Source organism: Pecten maximus, chromosome 4 (assembly GCF_902652985.1).
Source record: "Pecten maximus chromosome 4, xPecMax1.1, whole genome shotgun sequence".
NCBI classification, from domain to species: Eukaryota; Metazoa; Mollusca; class Bivalvia; order Pectinida; family Pectinidae; genus Pecten; species Pecten maximus.
In genome coordinates, this window is record NC_047018.1 from 11,858,094 (window position 1) to 11,876,804 (window position 18,711).

Sequence of the window (18,711 nt, forward strand, 5' to 3'; positions counted from 1 at the left end):
ATCATACCCAACTTATCGCACTAAAACTTATTCACATTGTATAACTACAACCACATCATCATACCCAACTTATCGCACTAAAACTTATTCACATTGTATAACTACAACCACATCATCATACCCAACTTATCGCACTAAAACTTATTCACATTGTATAACTAATCAGTAACAAAATGCAAAGATGAAAGTATAATCCAGGTTTGGTTATGACAGCACATGGACTTTTTGAGAAATTAAGGTCAACCCCCAGCTAAATGGGAAATTTTACATTGTACAATTAATTAACAAAGTACAATTAACGGTAATTTTAGTTCAAATTCTGAATCTGAAATGTGCATGTGGATGGTTATAGATATAGATATAAGTATATGCCAGATTTGCATTATAATCGCTTTTGTACTTAGACTCTCGCAAATGCGAGACAAAAAGTGACCTTGACTAATTGGTTCAAGGTCAAAATTTGATATAGTTAATGATGTATACCCTATAGTAATACAGGCTCCATGAGCCTCTTGGTTTCTTTACTCCTTAAACTGACTTTAACTGTCAGAAAGTGTGTAGCAAATATCTTATAACTCGATTCAAACATGTTAAAGTTAATAAAGTATACTGTAACTATGGTTTGTTGAATCATTGTAGATGGTTGTACCCTACTAGATAATGTATGTTATGATAATTATAGGGCTGTAATGGGGGAGAAGTTACTTGTGATCTTCAGTATAAAGTACGGTAGGTAGCAACAGAGTACATCAGCTGTTGGTAACTAGAACCTTCGGTGACATATAGTAATGAAATATTACGATACAGCAGTCATTAGCGTATTGTAAAGGCCATACAGTTGCTTCCTAAAATTAATATATATAAGGATAATGATATCTTTATGATCTCCACTCAAAAGGCACTATTACTTGTGATCTGAAGGTTGACATACAGGGCTTTTAACTTAATACACATGTAGATGTAACCTAAACGTTTGGCGATATGGTAATGCCTATTTAGCACGTATCGGAGCTTTGTGTGTGCGGGGTGGTTGTGGCCTATGACTTATGGCCGGTGTGATATGTTATCTGGGGTATATTGTCCTGTGATGGTAACTGAGACAGTCCCTTTTGGCAGTATATACCGTCCTGGACCTGTGAAAATGTCAGGCGCCTTTTCAGCAGAAATTGCCTGTAGAAAACAAGCTTTGTTCGGAGGTGTAGAAGCAGTGAGTCGTGAACGTAATCGTATGGAAATTTTTTTTTTCTTTACAGACGTACCAGAGGATCAAATGTAATCGGCAAGCCCGGCTCACTAGTAAGTTGTCAGTGTGTTCATTTACATCAGAATCGTGTGCTCAAAAGACTGTCTGAATTTTGTCACTACTGGGGCTGATGTACTCCGGGAATTTTGATTGAGGCTTGTGATAAAAACAAGTGGATGCCACTGGGTGTTACTGATTTCATAGTAGTGTCGAGGAAACAGACTAATTACTACGGTTACCAAAGAGCCGACAAGATGTGCGGTCTAGATTGTGTCAAATAAATAATTAATTGTGAAATATCATATGTACCTGGGCCATTTTTTCCTTTGGGTCTTACCTTTTATTTCAGGTCATTTAATTTAAAAAGAAAAAAAATCACATTAAACTTTACATTAAATGTTATTGATTATGTTTGTATTTTCCCATTTAAACTGAGAACAGTGATGTCGCAGAGTGACTTAATAATAGCTGTGTCTGACTGGGGTTGTTGTCAAAATGTCATATCATTACAATGGAAATGCATTATTATTGCCACCAAATGACAGAATTCATAAATTACTGTAAACATTACATATTATTACAGGTATTCAAACATTGGCATCTAGGCTTCCCTATATACATGTTTATACCCATCTAGGCTTCCCTATATACATGTTTATACCCATCTAGACTTCCCTATATACATGTTTATACCCATCTAGGCTTCCCTATATACATGTTTATACCCATCTAGACTTCCCTATATACATGTTTATACCCATCTAGGCTTCCCTATATACATGTTTATACCCATCTAGACTTCCCTATATACATGTTTATACCCATCTAGGCTTCCCTATATACATGTTTATACCCATCTAGGCTTCCCTATATACATGTTTATACCCATCTAGACTTCCCTATATACATGTTTATACCCATCTAGGCTTCCCTATATACATGTTTATACCCATCTAGGCTTCCCTATATACATGTTTATACCCATCTAGACTTCCCTATATACATGTTTATACCCATCTAGGCTTCCCTATATACATGTTTATACCCATCAGATACATCTAGACTTCCCTATATACATGTTTATACCCATCTAGGCTTCCCTATATACATGTTTATACCCATCTAGACTTCCCTATATACATGTTTATACCCATCTAGACTTCCCTATATACATGTTTATACCCATCAGATACATCTAGACTTCCCTATATACATGTTTATACCCATCTAGGCTTCCCTATATACATGTTTATACCCATCTAGACTTCCCTATATACATGTTTATACCCATCTAGGCTTCCCTATATACATGTTTATACCCATCTAGGCTTCCCTATATACATGTTTATACCCATCTAGGCTTCCCTATATACATGTTTATACCCATCTAGACTTCCCTATATACATGTTTATACCCATCTAGGCTTCCCTATATACATGTTTATACCCATCTAGACTTCCCTATATACATGTTTATACCCATCATATACATCTAGGCTTCCCTATATACATGTTTATACCCATCTAGGCTTCCCTATATACATGTTTATACCCATCTAGACTTCCCTATATACATGTTTATACCCATCAGATACATCTAGACTTCCCTATATACATGTTTATACCCATCTAGACTTCCCTATATACATGTTTATACCCATCAGATACATCTAGGCTTCCCTATATACATGTTTATACCCATCTAGACTTCCCTATATACATGTTTATACCCATCTAGACTTCCCTATATACATGTTTATACCCATCAGATACATCTAGACTTCCCTATATACATGTTTATACCCATCTAGGCTTCCCTATATACATGTTTATACCCATCTAGACTTCCCTATATACATGTTTATACCCATCTAGACTTCCCTATATACATGTTTATACCCATCTAGACTTCCCTATATACATGTTTATACCCATCTAGGCTTCCCTATATACATGTTTATACCCACCTAGGCTTCCCTATATACATGTTTATACCCACCTAGACTTCCCTATATACATGTTTATACCCATCTAGACTTCCCTATATACATGTTTATACCCATCTAGACTTCCCTATATACATGTTTATACCCATCTAGACTTCCCTATATACATGTTTATACCCATCTAGACTTCCCTATATACATGTTTATACCCATCTAGGCTTCCCTATATACATGTTTATACCCACCTAGACTTCCCTATATACATGTTTATACCCATCTAGACTTCCCTATATACATGGTTATACCCATCAGATACATCTAGGCTTCCCTATATACATGTTTATACCCATCTAGACTTCCCTATATACATGTTTATACCCATCAGATACATCTAGACTTCCCTATATACATGTTTATACCCATCTAGGCTTCCCTATATACATGTTTATACCCATCTAGACTTCCCTATATACATGTTTATACCCATCTAGGCTTCCCTATATACATGTTTATACCCATCAGATACATCTAGACTTCCCTATATACATGTTTATACCCATCTAGGCTTCCCTATATACATGTTTATACCCATCTAGACTTCCCTATATACATGTTTATACCCATCTAGGCTTCCCTATATACATGTTTATACCCATCAGATACATCTAGACTTCCCTATATACATGTTTATACCCATCTAGGCTTCCCTATATACATGTTTATACCCATCTAGACTTCCCTATATACATGTTTATACCCATCTAGGCTTCCCTATATACATGTTTATACCCATCTAGACTTCCCTATATACATGTTTATACCCATCATATACATCTAGGCTTCCCTATATACATGTTTATACCCATCTAGGCTTCCCTATATACATGTTTATACCCATCTAGGCTTCCCTATATACATGTTTATACCCATCAGATACATCTAGACTTCCCTATATACATGGTTATACCCATCAGATACATCTAGGCTTCCCTATATACATGTTTATACCCATCTAGACTTCCCTATATACATGTTTATACCCATCAGATACATCTAGACTTCCCTATATACATGTTTATACCCATCTAGACTTCCCTATATACATGGTTATACCCATCAGATACATCTAGGCTTCCCTATATACATGTTTATACCCATCTAGACTTCCCTATATACATGTTTATACCCATCAGATACATCTAGACTTCCCTATATACATGTTTATACCCATCTAGGCTTCCCTATATACATGTTTATACCCATCTAGACTTCCCTATATACATGTTTATACCCATCTAGGCTTCCCTATATACATGTTTATACCCATCTAGGCTTCCCTATATACATGTTTATACCCATCTAGACTTCCCTATATACATGTTTATACCCATCTAGACTTCCCTATATACATGTTTATACCCATCTAGGCTTCCCTATATACATGTTTATACCCATCTAGGCTTCCCTATATACATCTTTATTTTATACCCATCAGATACATCGCATCAATACTACATCATGTTGGTACAATACTACATCGTGTTGGTACACAGTTCACTGGTACAATACTACATCGTGTTGGTACAATACTACATCATGTTAGTACAATACTACATCATGTTGGTACAATACTACATCGTGTTGGTACACAGTTCACTGGTACAATACTACATCATGTTGGTACAATACTACATCATGTTGGTACAATACTACATCATGTTGGTACACAGTTCACTGGTACAATACTACATCATGTTGGTACACAGTTCACTGGTACAATACTACATCATGTTGGTACACAGTTCACTGGTACAATACTACATCATATTGGTACACAGTTCACTGGTACAATACTACATCGTGTTGGTACAATACTACATCATGTTGGTACACAGTTCACTGGTACAATACTACATCATGTTGGTACAATACTACATCATGTTGGTACAATACTACATCATGTTGGTACACAGTTCACTGGTACAATACTACATCATGTTGGTTCACAGTTCACTGGTACAATACTACATCATGTTGGTACACAGTTCACTGGTACAATACTACATCTTGTTGGTACACAGTTCACTGGTACAATACTACATCATGTTGGTACAATACTACATCATGTTGGTACACAGTTCACTGGTACAATACTACATCATGTTGGTACAATACTACATCATGTTGGTACAATACTATGTCATGTTGGTACACAGTTCACTGGTACAATACTACATCATGTTGGTACACAGTTCACTGGTACAATACTACATCATGTTGGTACAATACTACATCGTGTTGGTACAATACTACATCATGTTTGTACACAGTTCACTGGTACAATACTACATCATGTTGGTACAATACTACATCATGTTTGTACACAGTTCACTGGTACAATACTACATCATGTTGGTACAATACTACATCATGTTGGTACAATACTACATCGTGTTGGTACAATACTACATCATGTTGGTACACAGTTCACTGGTACAATACTACATCGTGTTGGTACACAGTTCACTGGTACAAACTACATCATGTTGGTACAATACTACATCATGTTGGTACACAGTTCACTGGTACAATACTACATCATGTTGGTACAATACTACATCGTGTTGGTACACAGTTCACTGGTACAATACTACATCATGTTGGTACACAGTTCACTGGTACAATACTACATCATGTTGGTACAATACTACATCATGTTGGTACACAGTTCACTGGTACAATACTACATCATGTTGGTACAATACTACATCGTGTTGGTACACAGTTCACTGGTACAATACTACATCATGTTGGTACACAGTTCACTGGTACATACTACATCATGTTGGTACAATACTACATCATGTTGGTACACAGTTCACTGGTACAATACTACATCGTGTTGGTACACAGTTCACTGGTACAATACTACATCATGTTGGTACAATACTACATCATTGGTAGTCTGACTCAGATACAATATCTATGATAACAGGTCGAAGTAGGACAAGGAAGAAGAAGACAGAGGAGACTGTTTGTCCTATCTGTAATGAGAGACTCAGTGGTACACCAGAGGAACTCAATGGCCATGTGGAGATGTGTCTTAAAAAGGTACAACAATTCTCTACTTTGGGGAAAAAATTTAAAATCTTATTCAAAGTTGAATGATTATTTGCAAAAGAAATATTATCAGAGGAAACGTCATAGTTACAGCTAGAGGTAAGTTACAGTTTACAGGTCAAAGTGAGAGGTTTTTATATTTATCAAGTAAACATATCAATCAAGACACTGCTAAAGGATATGATATATGATTATTTTTTTATTTGCATTTATATATATATAATTAACATTGAATTATTGATCTGTAGCGTAATGAAATTGAGGATGAGCCGGTGGATGTGGAGGGGGATGGAGACACTTATGAGGAATATACCTGGGCAGGACAGACAAGGATCAGAGCTACTACCATGTTACAAGGGGGCTTCTCAGGTGTGTATAGGGTGACTGTCAAGCATTATCATGACCAGGAATATCTAACAATACTTACTGTCCACCCGAATGTTCCTGTCCCTCTCAGGTGTGTACAGGGTGGCCGTCAAGTATTATTACGACCAGGAATATCTAACAATACTTACTGTCCACCCGAATGTTTTTATCCATCTCAGGGGGGAAAAGGGTGGCCGTCAAGCATTAATAGGATCAGGAATATCTAACAATACATACTATCCACCCGAATGTTTCTATCCATCTCAGGTGTGTACAGGGTGACCGTCAAGGATTATTATTAGGACCAGGAATATCTAACAATACATACTGTCCACCCTGAATGTTCTATCCATCTCAGGTGTGTACAGGGTGACCGTCAAGCATTATTAGGACCAGGAATATCTAACAATACATACTGTCCACCCGAATGTTTCTATCCATCTCAGGTGTGTACAGGGTGACTGTCAAGCATTATTAGGACCAGGAATATCTAACAATACTTACTGTCCACTTGAATGTTCCTGTCCATCTCAGGTGTGTATAGGGTGGACTGTCAAGCATTATTAGGACCAGGAATATCTAACAATACATACTGTCCACTTGAATGTTCCTGTCCCTCTCAGGTGTGTACAGGGTGACTGTCAAGCATTATTAGGACCAGGAATATCTAACAATACATACTGTCCACCCGAATGTTTCTATCCATCTCAGGTGTGTACAGGGTGGCCGTCAAGCATTATTAGGACCAGGAATATCTTACAATACATACTGTCCACTCGAATGTTTCTATCCATCTCAGGTGTGTACAGGGTGACCGTCAAGCATTATTAGGACCAAGAATATCTTACAATACATACTGTCCACTCGAATGTTTCTGTCCTAGTTAAGGGCCAAGTTTAGTTCAGGGAGAATATATGTGGGTCTTGGTTACTCTACAGGGCGAAGTCTGAAGTGACCAATTCTAATCGCCTTTTGTCTGTCATTGTCCATCTTGTGTTGTGCCTCTGTAAGCAATTTACTTTTTCAACTTCTTCTCAAAAATCAAATTCAATGAAATTTGGCAGGAAGCTTCCATTGCTATAGGTCAACAAAAATTGTGAATTATATGCCTTTGGAAAAATACAAACATAGTAAAAATTATCAGTATGGGATGTCTTTTGAATAGTATGTGCATATTGGCACTGACCGACTCCCAGGGGCTTATGGGCAAGGGTCAAAATAAGTGCAATTTAAAAAAAAACTTCTTCTCAAGGCCCAAATAAGGTCGAATCAAATACTCTTCATAGATAGAAGGGTCTTAAGGGGCTTTACCAAAATTGCAAATTTCTTGACCCTGGTGTTTCACGTTTGCCCCTGGGGAGGGGATTACTTTACTATAGTTTACATAGTGAAATCACATTTTTGACTAATATTTGTTTGATTTCTGTTGGAATTCATTCTGATGTTGTAAATATTATCAGCATGGGATAACAGGTTGATGGTAGGCATATATTGGCCCTGACTGACCCCCTGGGCTGTTGAGCGGGACCAAAAAGGGTCAAGTTAACTGAAATTCTTCAAAACTCAGGTTAAGGCCCATGGGTCTCTTGTTTGTAATGATTCTCTTCATGCCCAATGTATTGACAATGTATACCGTTACACAGGTTTGTAGAGCAGGGTATACCTAGTTAGATCCCTCCTACAGCACTGATCCTCCTTAGGCACCGTCTAAATGGTGACTTTGTAGAACTAGAACAGAACTTAGGATAAGAACTACAGTGAATGGCTCTGTGCTTATCAACTGTCATAGACAAACAAGCAATGTTTAGTCAAGTCTGTATCTGCCAACACAAATCAGGATCAACTCCGAAGACATTTTAATATCTCATCCATTTAAATACCAGTTTTTTTATCTTTCTGGAAAAAAGTATTCCATGTTTCAAATCTCTGTATTATATCATCATCATTTACAATTTCAATCATGAGAGATCAACACTGTGGCTGCATTCCCCTTACTAAATCAAACATTGCCGGGACACTGAGTCAACATGGCCATCAGCCTACACACAAGCAAAGAGTCTGTGTAGTGAGATAATTGAGGTATTTGATAAGGGACTCTCATCCCTATGTCAGACCAAACTATTAATTGGGGCCTTTTGATGAGGTACTCTCATCCCTTTGTCAAGCCACACGCACAAACTCCACAGAGCAGCAATAATATTGACCTCTGAGGTTTGACCTAGAACTTTGTTCACCTTGAATTTAGGTTCTAAATAAATGTTCTTTGATGATAATTTCTACAAATCACATTTGTTATGTGTAAGTTATAGGTACAAATCACAGGTATAATGTGTAAGTTATAGGTACAAATCACAGGTATAATGTGTAAGTTATAGGTACAAATCACAGGTGTTATGTGTAAGTTATAGGTACAAAAAACAGGTATAATGTGTATGTTATAGGTACAAATCACAGGTATAATGTGTAAGTTATAGGTACCAATCACAGGTACAATGTGTATGTTATAGGTACAAATCACAGGTACAATGTGTAAGTTATAGGTACAAATCACAGGTATAATGTGTTTTTACACCTTTCTTGCAGGTACAGGATTCCAGGTGATGAATCTAAAGAAATCCATGGAGGAGGATATTGATCTCAATGTGGATGGAGATGACTCGGAACAGTACGGAACTGCACAGTATCTTTTTCTTAGTTTGTCGCTACCTGATACTATCTACCAATATAGCCAAGGCATAAGTAATTTGTTGTCAATGACATATTAGATTTAAGCACATTTTCTGAACTCTTTATCAGCATCTTTATATCAAATTTAAATGTTTGTTGATTGCATTATTTCATAAAATTCCTGTGTGACATGATACTGTTGGTCTCCTCTTGGTGTATTAGTGACCTTTGTTCAAGGTCACATAGGTCAATTGCTCTCTACTTGGTGTTCCTGTTTCAGTTGCAAGAAACTTTCATCCAATTGTGTGCAAGATACATATTTGAAGCAACAACTATTCTTCAAAAGGCTATCAACTGAGGTTTTAAAACATATCTTTGAAATTCTTGCAGAGACCCTACTTTATTATTATTTTTTTTTTTGTAAAGTGATACTTTAACTGTGATAGCCTTGTTTGACATTCTCAGGCATAAAAAGAGTCATATGTACTTACCTATCTTTACACTTATATACAGAGAAATAGGCATTAGAGTAGGTCCGTGGTGAGTTATGTCCCTTGACTTGATCCAGATTTAATGAAGGAGACATTCTACCCTGCCGTTCCGATGAGCCTTCAGAAGATCTGGAGAGAAAGGCTCTTAGGGGTGCAGTATTAAGGTGAGTTCAGGTTCAGGCACTATCTTCATCTTAGATAGGATCATGGTTACTGGGGTTAGTAGTAGGTTAGGGACATTGTAGGTGGTTATAGGATCATGGTTACTGAGGTTAGTAGTAGGTTAGGGACTTCGTAGGTGGTTATAGGATCATGGTTACTGAGGTTAGTAGTAGGTTAGGGACATCGTAGGTGGTTATAGGATCATGGTTACTGAGGTTAGTAGTAGGTTAGGGACATTGTAGGTGGTTATAGGATCAGGGTTACTGAGGTTAGTAGTAGGTTAGGGACACTGTAGGTGGTTATAGGATCGGGGTTACTGGGGTTAGTAGTAGGTTAGGGACACTGTAGGTGGTTATAGGATCAGGGTTACTGGGGTTAGTAGTAGGTTAGGGACACTGTAGGTGGTTATAGGATCATGGTTACTGAGGTTAGTAGTAGGTTAGGGACATTGTAGGTGGTTAAAGGATAAGGGTTACTGAGGTTAGTAGTAGGTTAGGGACATTGTAGGTGGTTATAGGATCAGGGTTACTGAGGTTAGTAGTAGGTTAGGGACATCGTAGGTGGTTATAGGATCATGATTACTGAGGTTAGTAGGTTAGGGACATTGTAGGTGGTTATAGGATCATGGTTACTGAGGTTAGTAGTAGGTTAGGGACATTGTAGGTGGTTATAGGATCATGGTTACTGAGGTTAGTAGGTTAGGGACATTGTAGGTGGTTATAGGATCATGGTTACTGAGGTTAGTAGTAGGTTAGGGACATTGTAGGTGGTTATAGGATCATGGTTACTGAGGTTAGTAGTAGGTTAGGGACATTGTAGGTGGTTATAGGATCAGGGTTACTGAGGTTAGTAGTAGGTTAGGGACATTGTAGGTGGTTATAGGATCATGATTACTGAGGTTAGTAGTAGGTTAGGGACATTGTAGGTGGTTATAGGATCATGGTTACTGAGGTTAGTAGTAGGTTATGGACATTGTAGGTGGTTATAGGATCAGGGTTACTGGAGGATAGTGTTGTTGGTTAAAGGTACTGGTTGGTTTGTCTTTAAGTTCTTGAGAGCACTTTGGGTTGCTAGAGACTCTGGCAAGGTTGTAGCTTAGAATATACATGTAGGTAGAGGAGTTATAGAATATACATGTAGGTAGAGGAGTTAAGGTGGATATACCCACATCATTGTACTGAAAAGGGTTTGTTGATACTGTTTAAGGAGTGTTGTTCAAATGCTGGTCAATGAGTACTTGTTTATATTAAAACTTTCATGTAAGAGTTTTTGGCTTTGCACTGAGGTGGTTATATGTACTTTTCCTCGAGAGTATTGCATCATCACTGTATGGTCTGAAGATTGTAACACAAGGAAACATTAAAGCCAGGCGTGTTGAGCTCCTTACCTTTACGTACCTTTGTAAAGGAGATCAAAGCAACCAAACTTTGACATTTAGTAGAATCCTAGAAAGTAGTATGACAAGAAAAGTGTGGTATTGATGTACCTGGTTGCTTTGATACTGGGGACACTTACAGAGGCTGTTGGTAGCAATGTCCCTGATATAGTTCAGTGTGTAGTGTTTATATAGACAATGACAACTCTTTACTGATGTTACTGGGTCTGTGGTTTATAGAATCGGACAAACAAGCTGCAATATCAAAGGATCTAAGATTACATCAGTCTCCTATACCCATTATATCAGTCCCTAGGGATGGGGGGACTAGACTAGTTTTGTGTTGTGTCCATCTGTCATTCTGCTTTCTTTTCTGGGTTCCATTTCACCCTGTTACTGGTAATTCATACTTGAGATATGGGTTCACTTTGGTGAGACTGTGTGTCATGTATCAAAAAAACTTAAGTCACTCTGACCTACATTTTGACCTTTGACCCTCATCAAAGAAAAAGCTTGTCCATGTTGTATCTCCTACACCATTTATCACAACTTCATGCTTAGGGCTTGAATTCACCTAGGTCAGATAGTGTTATGTTTTAAAAGTAGGTCATGTTGACCTGTATTTTAGCCTTTTACCTACATCAAAATATAAAAAAAAGGTTCTGGCTTGATATCTTGTCACCAGAACTTCTTACTTCTGGCATGGGTTGATCTTACTTGGAACATGGGTTCACTGGTATGAACCTTATCTTGTCTACTGAAATAAGTGATATTCTTAAATTTGTTCATTGTAATATTTAATATTCATTCACATTAATACCACTTAAAGCAATTATCCAATATTATTGGTTCATCAAACATTACTTGTATAGAATTAATTTTTTATGCAAATTCATAACCTGTGCATTCTTGGCATATAATTTCACAACCTGTAGGGACTAATTTGCCCAATTGTCCTGTTTCATAGAATATCTTTATTCTCTTTGCAGAAATATTTCACCAGGTGATCCATCTACTTCACAGTGCAATGGTAAGTATTATCTCATTGTTTTGAATGGCATTCAAAGGGAAATAACTTGTATATAATCTTGTTTGTATTGGCAAGGGAGATAACTCATTGATGATATTATAAAGAAATTACTAAAGGAACACCATATTTTTAGACCAACGTTATCAGATGATGGGCTGTTGAAATTGTCCCACTGTCTCTTGTATGTCCTTCTATCTTAAATAAATGTCAACATAATATGTATGTCAACAAAATATGTATGTCAACACTATATATATGTCAACACTACATATGTCAACACTATATGTCAAGAGGTAAATATGAGGAAAAGAGAAAAGATCAATTTTACAAAGAACTTACTAAGAACTTTCAATGGTGGGTGGAAAAATCCTTTTGGGATCTTTTGTTCATATTTGGAAAGTTATTTGATCAAGGATTATATTAATAGTTTTTGAGTAATTTTTTACCTAGACTACTACTAACCTCATTAACCTAAGACAGGTATACTCAAAAATATTATTCTAAAATATCACTTTTTTTTAAAGATAAATCTCAAATTTTATTTCACGTGGTAATAGTATGTGTTAGCTTCAGCTGTCAAGTCTGCTTTTGATGAATTATTTAAAGACTGAAAATCTGGGTTTACTTTAAAAGAAATAATTTTCTTGTCAAGCAGTTAAAAAAAAATTCTTGTCACACAGTATCTAGTGCTCACGAAACCATGGAGATGGAGGGTAATATCAGTTCCAGTCCGGGCAGTTCTCCTACTCACCCAAACAGGTAAACAACAGAAATGATAATTACTGGTATTATTGAAATAAAAACAAGAATGATTATGTTTTGGCATAAACTCATAACAGGCGAAATGAAATTATCTACTACAATGTATAAATTAATGTACAAGTTACATCAGGATTCAGTATTTAGTTCTAGATGGTTATTATATATACGAGACATATTGAACAATACTGGTTTTAATGATATATGGTTACTTCAACATTCTTGTACAAGTAATAGAGAATATCTTAAAATAATCATTAAACAAAGACTTCAAGATCAATTTGTTCAAAAATGGTTTAATGAAATTGATAGCTCCTCGCGAGGACAAGTATATTCTTTGTATAAATCTCAGTTTAATTTTGAACCATACCTATTGAAATTGAATCATAACGACCGAAGATATTTGTGTAAATTTAGAACTTCTAATTTAAAATTTCCTATAGAGACAGGGAGATGGAATAACGTTCCTCGCGAGGAAAGGTTATGTCCTCTCTGTACAAACTGTGTTGGTGATGAGTACCACTATCTATATGTCTGTAAAAATGATTCTGTAGTAGCACTACGAGCAATTTATATACCAAAATATAAATTATTATATTAATCCTAATTGTGACAAAATGAAAGGAATGTTCTCTATATGTAATTCAGGTTTGTTAAGTAAAGTAAGTCGTTTTATCCAAAGAGTAATTAAGCTTTTAAGTGTGTAAAGAACATTAGAATAATTCATGATTTGTATGATTTATCTTGATTTGTCTATTGATTACTTTGTCCATCCAATAGTTCTCTTTTTCCCCTTTATGACCTCTTGTTACATATGTATATATGTCATGAGTGAACCAATAAAATCTTGAAAAACCTTGAAAATCTTGGTACTCACCCAAACAGGTAAACAACAGAAATGATAATTACTGGTACTCACCCAAACAGGTAAACAACAGAAATGATAATTACTGGTACTCACCCAAACAGGTAAACAACAGAAATGATAATTACTGGTACTCACACAAACAGGTAAACAACAGAGATGATAATTACTGGTACTCACCCAAACAGGTAAACAACAGAAATGATAATTAATGGTACTCACACAAACAGGTAAACAACAGAGATGATAATTACTGGTACTCACTCAAACAGGTAAACAACAGTGATGATAATTACTGGTACTCACACAAACAGGTAAACAATAGAGATGATAATTACTGGTACTCAACTACACAGGTAAACATCAGTGATGATAATTACTGGTACTCACCTAGACAGGTAAACAACAGAGATGATATTTACTGGTACTCACTTAGACAGGTAAAAAACAGAGATGATAATTACTGGTACTCAACTACACAGGTAAACATCAGTGATGATAATTACTGGATCAAACGTTATGATTATTAGTCTGTAGTTAAGGTCATTAAGAAAATTTCAAAGTATTTAGGTCATGCTTCACGGTCAATGGTTATTGAGGAATTAGGAGTGTTTCTCCTTTTTGTTAGTTTTACAAAAGTTCCGTGCAGGTAACTTGTGTTTCTTTAAAAAATCAACATCTACATGGATGTATTACAAATGGTTTGATAGCTTCTTAAGATAGATTCATAAGATAATAAGATTAATCAGTAAATCTCCTTGTAAAAGTTTATGACATGCTACCAGTAAATAAAAGTCATATACAGTATTTTTGTGAAGTAATGGTTAATATGAAATGCCTACTGTTATGGTGGACGTGATTAAAGGGAAGTAACCTTGTTTTCTGACCTTGTTATTGGTTGGGTTACAGCATGGACATTGAGGGTTCAGCAGCTGAGGTTATTGAGGCTCTCAAGGCGAGGTTAAAGTCTAAAGAAACAACAAAGAAAGAAATCCCAAAATGTCTCATATGTATGGTAAGTGTGGAAAAGCGCATTGTAGCTTTTTTTGTGATTTTCACGACATAATGTAATGTGTATCAAGTGGTGACTTCTTTTATTTGCTTGCATCTTTTTGTGTGAAGGTTGAGTAGTAGACAAATGATGTTATATAATTTGTAAATCTACATTTTTGATAATTTTGTGATATTTTACACACAGTCGATATCACTTTTGTACCATTAACTGAGTGATGTTCATGACATCATTATCAAGGTATGTACTACTCACCTAGCCCTGTAATTTTGTGTGTAGATTGTAAAATTTGTTTGTTGTTTTCTGCAGGAGTCCTATAACAAACCCCTTACCTCAATCCAGTGCTGGCATGTCCACTGTGAGGGGTGCTGGCTCCACACACTGGTACGTATGGTCCGTTACAGTAGTCTCTCTAACTGTAGCTACTCTGGATTGTTTTACGAAGTCTACTTGATAGGAAGGTATTTTTAGCCCACTGTCGTCAGATAGTTGGCTATCCTAATCGCCCTACATCTCTCCGTAAACAATCCTTGCTATTCCTTGGTCCCTAGTTGTGTCTTTTTAATTTTAAGTCGGATAAGGAAAATAAAATGGTCAAATGAGGGCCATCTTTTATTCTAACTGTAGATGTTTGTAATGGTTATTTCTTGAAAAGTACAGGAAAAATATTTTGAATTGGAAATCAAAATGGCCTTTAGGTGGCCGTCATGGATTTTGACAGTTAAAACTTCTTACCAATATATCTCAGAAAGTTCTTCTTAGATCTTTCTTAGTTTGCATATGAAGGTTTCCCATATTATCAAATGATTAAGGGGTAGAGGGGAAGTAGAGAAAAGATTATTGTTTCATACTGGACAGATAACAATCATTCAATAGTGGGTGCCAAGATCTCTCTGGGATCTCTTTTAATCAACTTATTAAAGTTTATTCCTACAAACCTTATTAGATCATTGTATTAGAATTCTCATTTTAATGTGAATTTTTTTTTTTTTATTTTCAGGGTGCGAAAAAGCTGTGTCCTCAATGTAATATGATCACTGCCCCAGGGGATCTGCGGCGTATCTATCTTTGATCATCTGTGATGGGTTGGTGTATCCATGACCTTGACTTGTGGGGAATTTGGACACTCACTTTTACATGGACAAAATTGACTGATTCTGTTATAACTTATACAGTGATATAACTTCCTATCAAGTCACAATCATAAAGTGCTGACCAGCAGTTACCAGTAGTATTAGACAGGTGACCAGTGGTTACCAGTGGTATTAGGCTGGAGGTGACCAGCGGTTACCAGTGGTATTAGGCTGGAGGTGACCGGCGGTTACCAGTGGTATTAGGCTGGAGGTGACCAGCGGTTACCAGTGGTATTAGGCTGGAGGTGACCAGCGATTACCGGTGGTATTACGCTGGAGGTGAACAGCGGTTACCAGTGGTATTAGGCTGGAGGTGACAGGCGGTTACCAGTGGTATTAGGCTGGAGGTGACCCACAGTTACTAGTGGTATTAGGCTGGAGGTGACCCACAGTTACTAGTGGTATTAGGCTGGAGGTGACCCACAGTTACTAGTGGTATTAGGCTGGGGGTTACCCTTAATGACCCACGGTTACCAACGTACTAGACATGTGACCCACAGTTATCAGTGGTATTAGGCTGTAGGCGACCAGCGGTTACCAGTGGTATTAGGCTGGAGGCGACCAGCGGTTACCAGTGGTATTAGGCTGGAGGTGACCAGCGGTATTAGCCTGTAGGCAACTGATGGTTACCAACAGTTTTTGTTTGGAGATTACCTTTAATTCCTGCAATTCAAGGTTTAATTTAGCTTTAATTTATAGACTTTGTCAGAAATTGTATATATAAACTATATGAGTGCTTTTTGAAAAAAATTATCTATGTTGTAATTAAATGACAAATCATTCCTCGATCTTTTGGCCTGACCAGGCACAATTTCCTCTGAGCTTATGGTACGGTGCAGCATCTGTCAATTTATGCACAGGTGTATAGTGTTACCTTGTCCAACTGTCCCGTCACTTCCCATTCCAAATCAACGACATATCTTGAGATCCCCTCAACAGTTTATATTTACACCATAATAACATAACATCTACACCTGGTCATATTGTGGTGGTCAGTGGTCAAGGTTCAAAGGTTAAAGGTCCCCTTTTCAGTTCTTTTGCATTGTTTCATAGATGTTTGTGAAGACTGCTTGTGACAACTGGTACAAACATATTTCATCAGATATCAATCAAAGAGATTGGACACAAGTTATTACAACTTACTTACCCTTTCCCTCGAAATTCAAAAACCATAGGTGTTCTAATCATGGTTCTAACATTGATAAAGTATATACATGTATACATATCTTTTTTTCCAAAAACATGACGTTCTGCCCTTGTCTTTAATTAGACAAATGTATGTACTTAATTATTTCATATTATCTGTTTTTTCTGTGATTCTTACTACACAATTTTCTTTGACCTTGTATAATTATTGTGATACAGTTTTGATTATTGTACTTTGAATGCATACATTACAAACATGGGAAATCTTCTTGAACTACATTTTAGGAATTCAAATCAATTTCAATAAAAGATTGTGATCTTGGTGAGCAATCAAGTCTGAGCCAGACTAAGTTCTAATAAACTCATTGTTTGTGCTGGGTTTTTTTTTATTTATGCCTGTGTGTTTGTTATATGAAATCTGATTTGTTAGGAAATATGTAATTTTCAAGAAAGAAAAGATTTTAGCTGGAATTAATGTTGTAAAGATAAATTGCTTGTTGAATGAATTTGTGAAAAGGAAAATTTACAATAAAAATTGTATCTGAAAATTGAGCGAGTGTGTATATGTGTGAGCCGTTGGTTATTTGTTACCTTGGTGACCTGATGCTGGTGAGAATAGATAGGTTCCTAGTCCTGGAGAATAGGTCTTTGTTGTAATCCGGGTGTGTCCTTCATGTTATCAATCAAAGTGTTATCAAATTTAGGAACATATGGGAGATGTTACCAACATATTAGGTTGTGAATTTGTACTCGGAATAAACATCTCATTGTACCGATTGTAATGTTGTCTTTTTTGTTTGGTCAAAACATATGTGGCATGTTAGTCGCAATCTATTTCTTCGAAAGTATGCCCCCCCCCCCCCCCCCCCCCCCCCCCCCCCCCACCCCCACACACACACACACATTTTCAGGCAAAGTGATTCTCTAAAGAGAGGATGATTACGTTACACTACACGAACGTTCTTGGAGTGTAACCTAATCAGAAGCCTTGGCTAGCGAAGATGCCTGTTCTGCAGTTTTAAATGAACTGTTTAAACAATTGGCCATTGTTTCCGATCGGTAACTAGTACATAACATACAGGTATACCCCCTAGGATTTTAATATTTCCGGAAAGTAGATGAAGGTGATTAATTTGAACAAACCTGGTAGCCCTTTATGCCACATGCTTCTGGACCAGTGTCATGACCCTAAGCTTCTTGATTTTTGAGAAAAAGTTATTTAAAGGGAAAAGTTGACGCCCTACCACGGCATAAGCTCTTTCGGACAGGTGAGCTAATGAAATTGAAATAACCACGATGGTTTCATGGTCATCAATTAGTGGTTGGTTTCAAAATATAACTTCATATCCGCAACAAACTCGCTAACTTTTGATTCTGTCCATTGTAATTGACAGCT

At 36.7% G+C, this 18,711-nt stretch overlaps 1 protein-coding gene across 2 annotated transcripts in view; it reads left to right on the forward strand.

Annotated features, from left to right (window-relative positions):
• The window catches only part of LOC117325244 (E3 ubiquitin-protein ligase Rnf220-like), a 68,068-nt gene extending 49,976 nt beyond the window's left edge, over window positions 1-18,092 (forward strand). The window contains exons 5-15 of one of the 2 annotated variants that reach the window (XM_033881343.1): window positions 1,254-1,296; window positions 6,185-6,300; window positions 6,558-6,678; window positions 9,259-9,355; window positions 9,911-9,997; window positions 12,360-12,400; window positions 13,081-13,159; window positions 14,934-15,039; window positions 15,346-15,420; window positions 16,037-16,516; window positions 16,585-18,092. In XM_033881343.1, the coding sequence (XP_033737234.1) occupies window positions 1,254-1,296; window positions 6,185-6,300; window positions 6,558-6,678; window positions 9,259-9,355; window positions 9,911-9,997; window positions 12,360-12,400; window positions 13,081-13,159; window positions 14,934-15,039; window positions 15,346-15,420; window positions 16,037-16,108 (837 nt within the window). In that variant the 3' untranslated portion in view covers window positions 16,109-16,516; window positions 16,585-18,092. The remainder of the gene's footprint in view (window positions 1-1,253; window positions 1,297-6,184; window positions 6,301-6,557; window positions 6,679-9,258; window positions 9,356-9,910; window positions 9,998-12,359; window positions 12,401-13,080; window positions 13,160-14,933; window positions 15,040-15,345; window positions 15,421-16,036; window positions 16,517-16,584) is intronic. The other variant, XM_033881345.1, reaches the window with a different exon arrangement.
• Window positions 18,093-18,711: the final 619 nt, after the last annotated feature.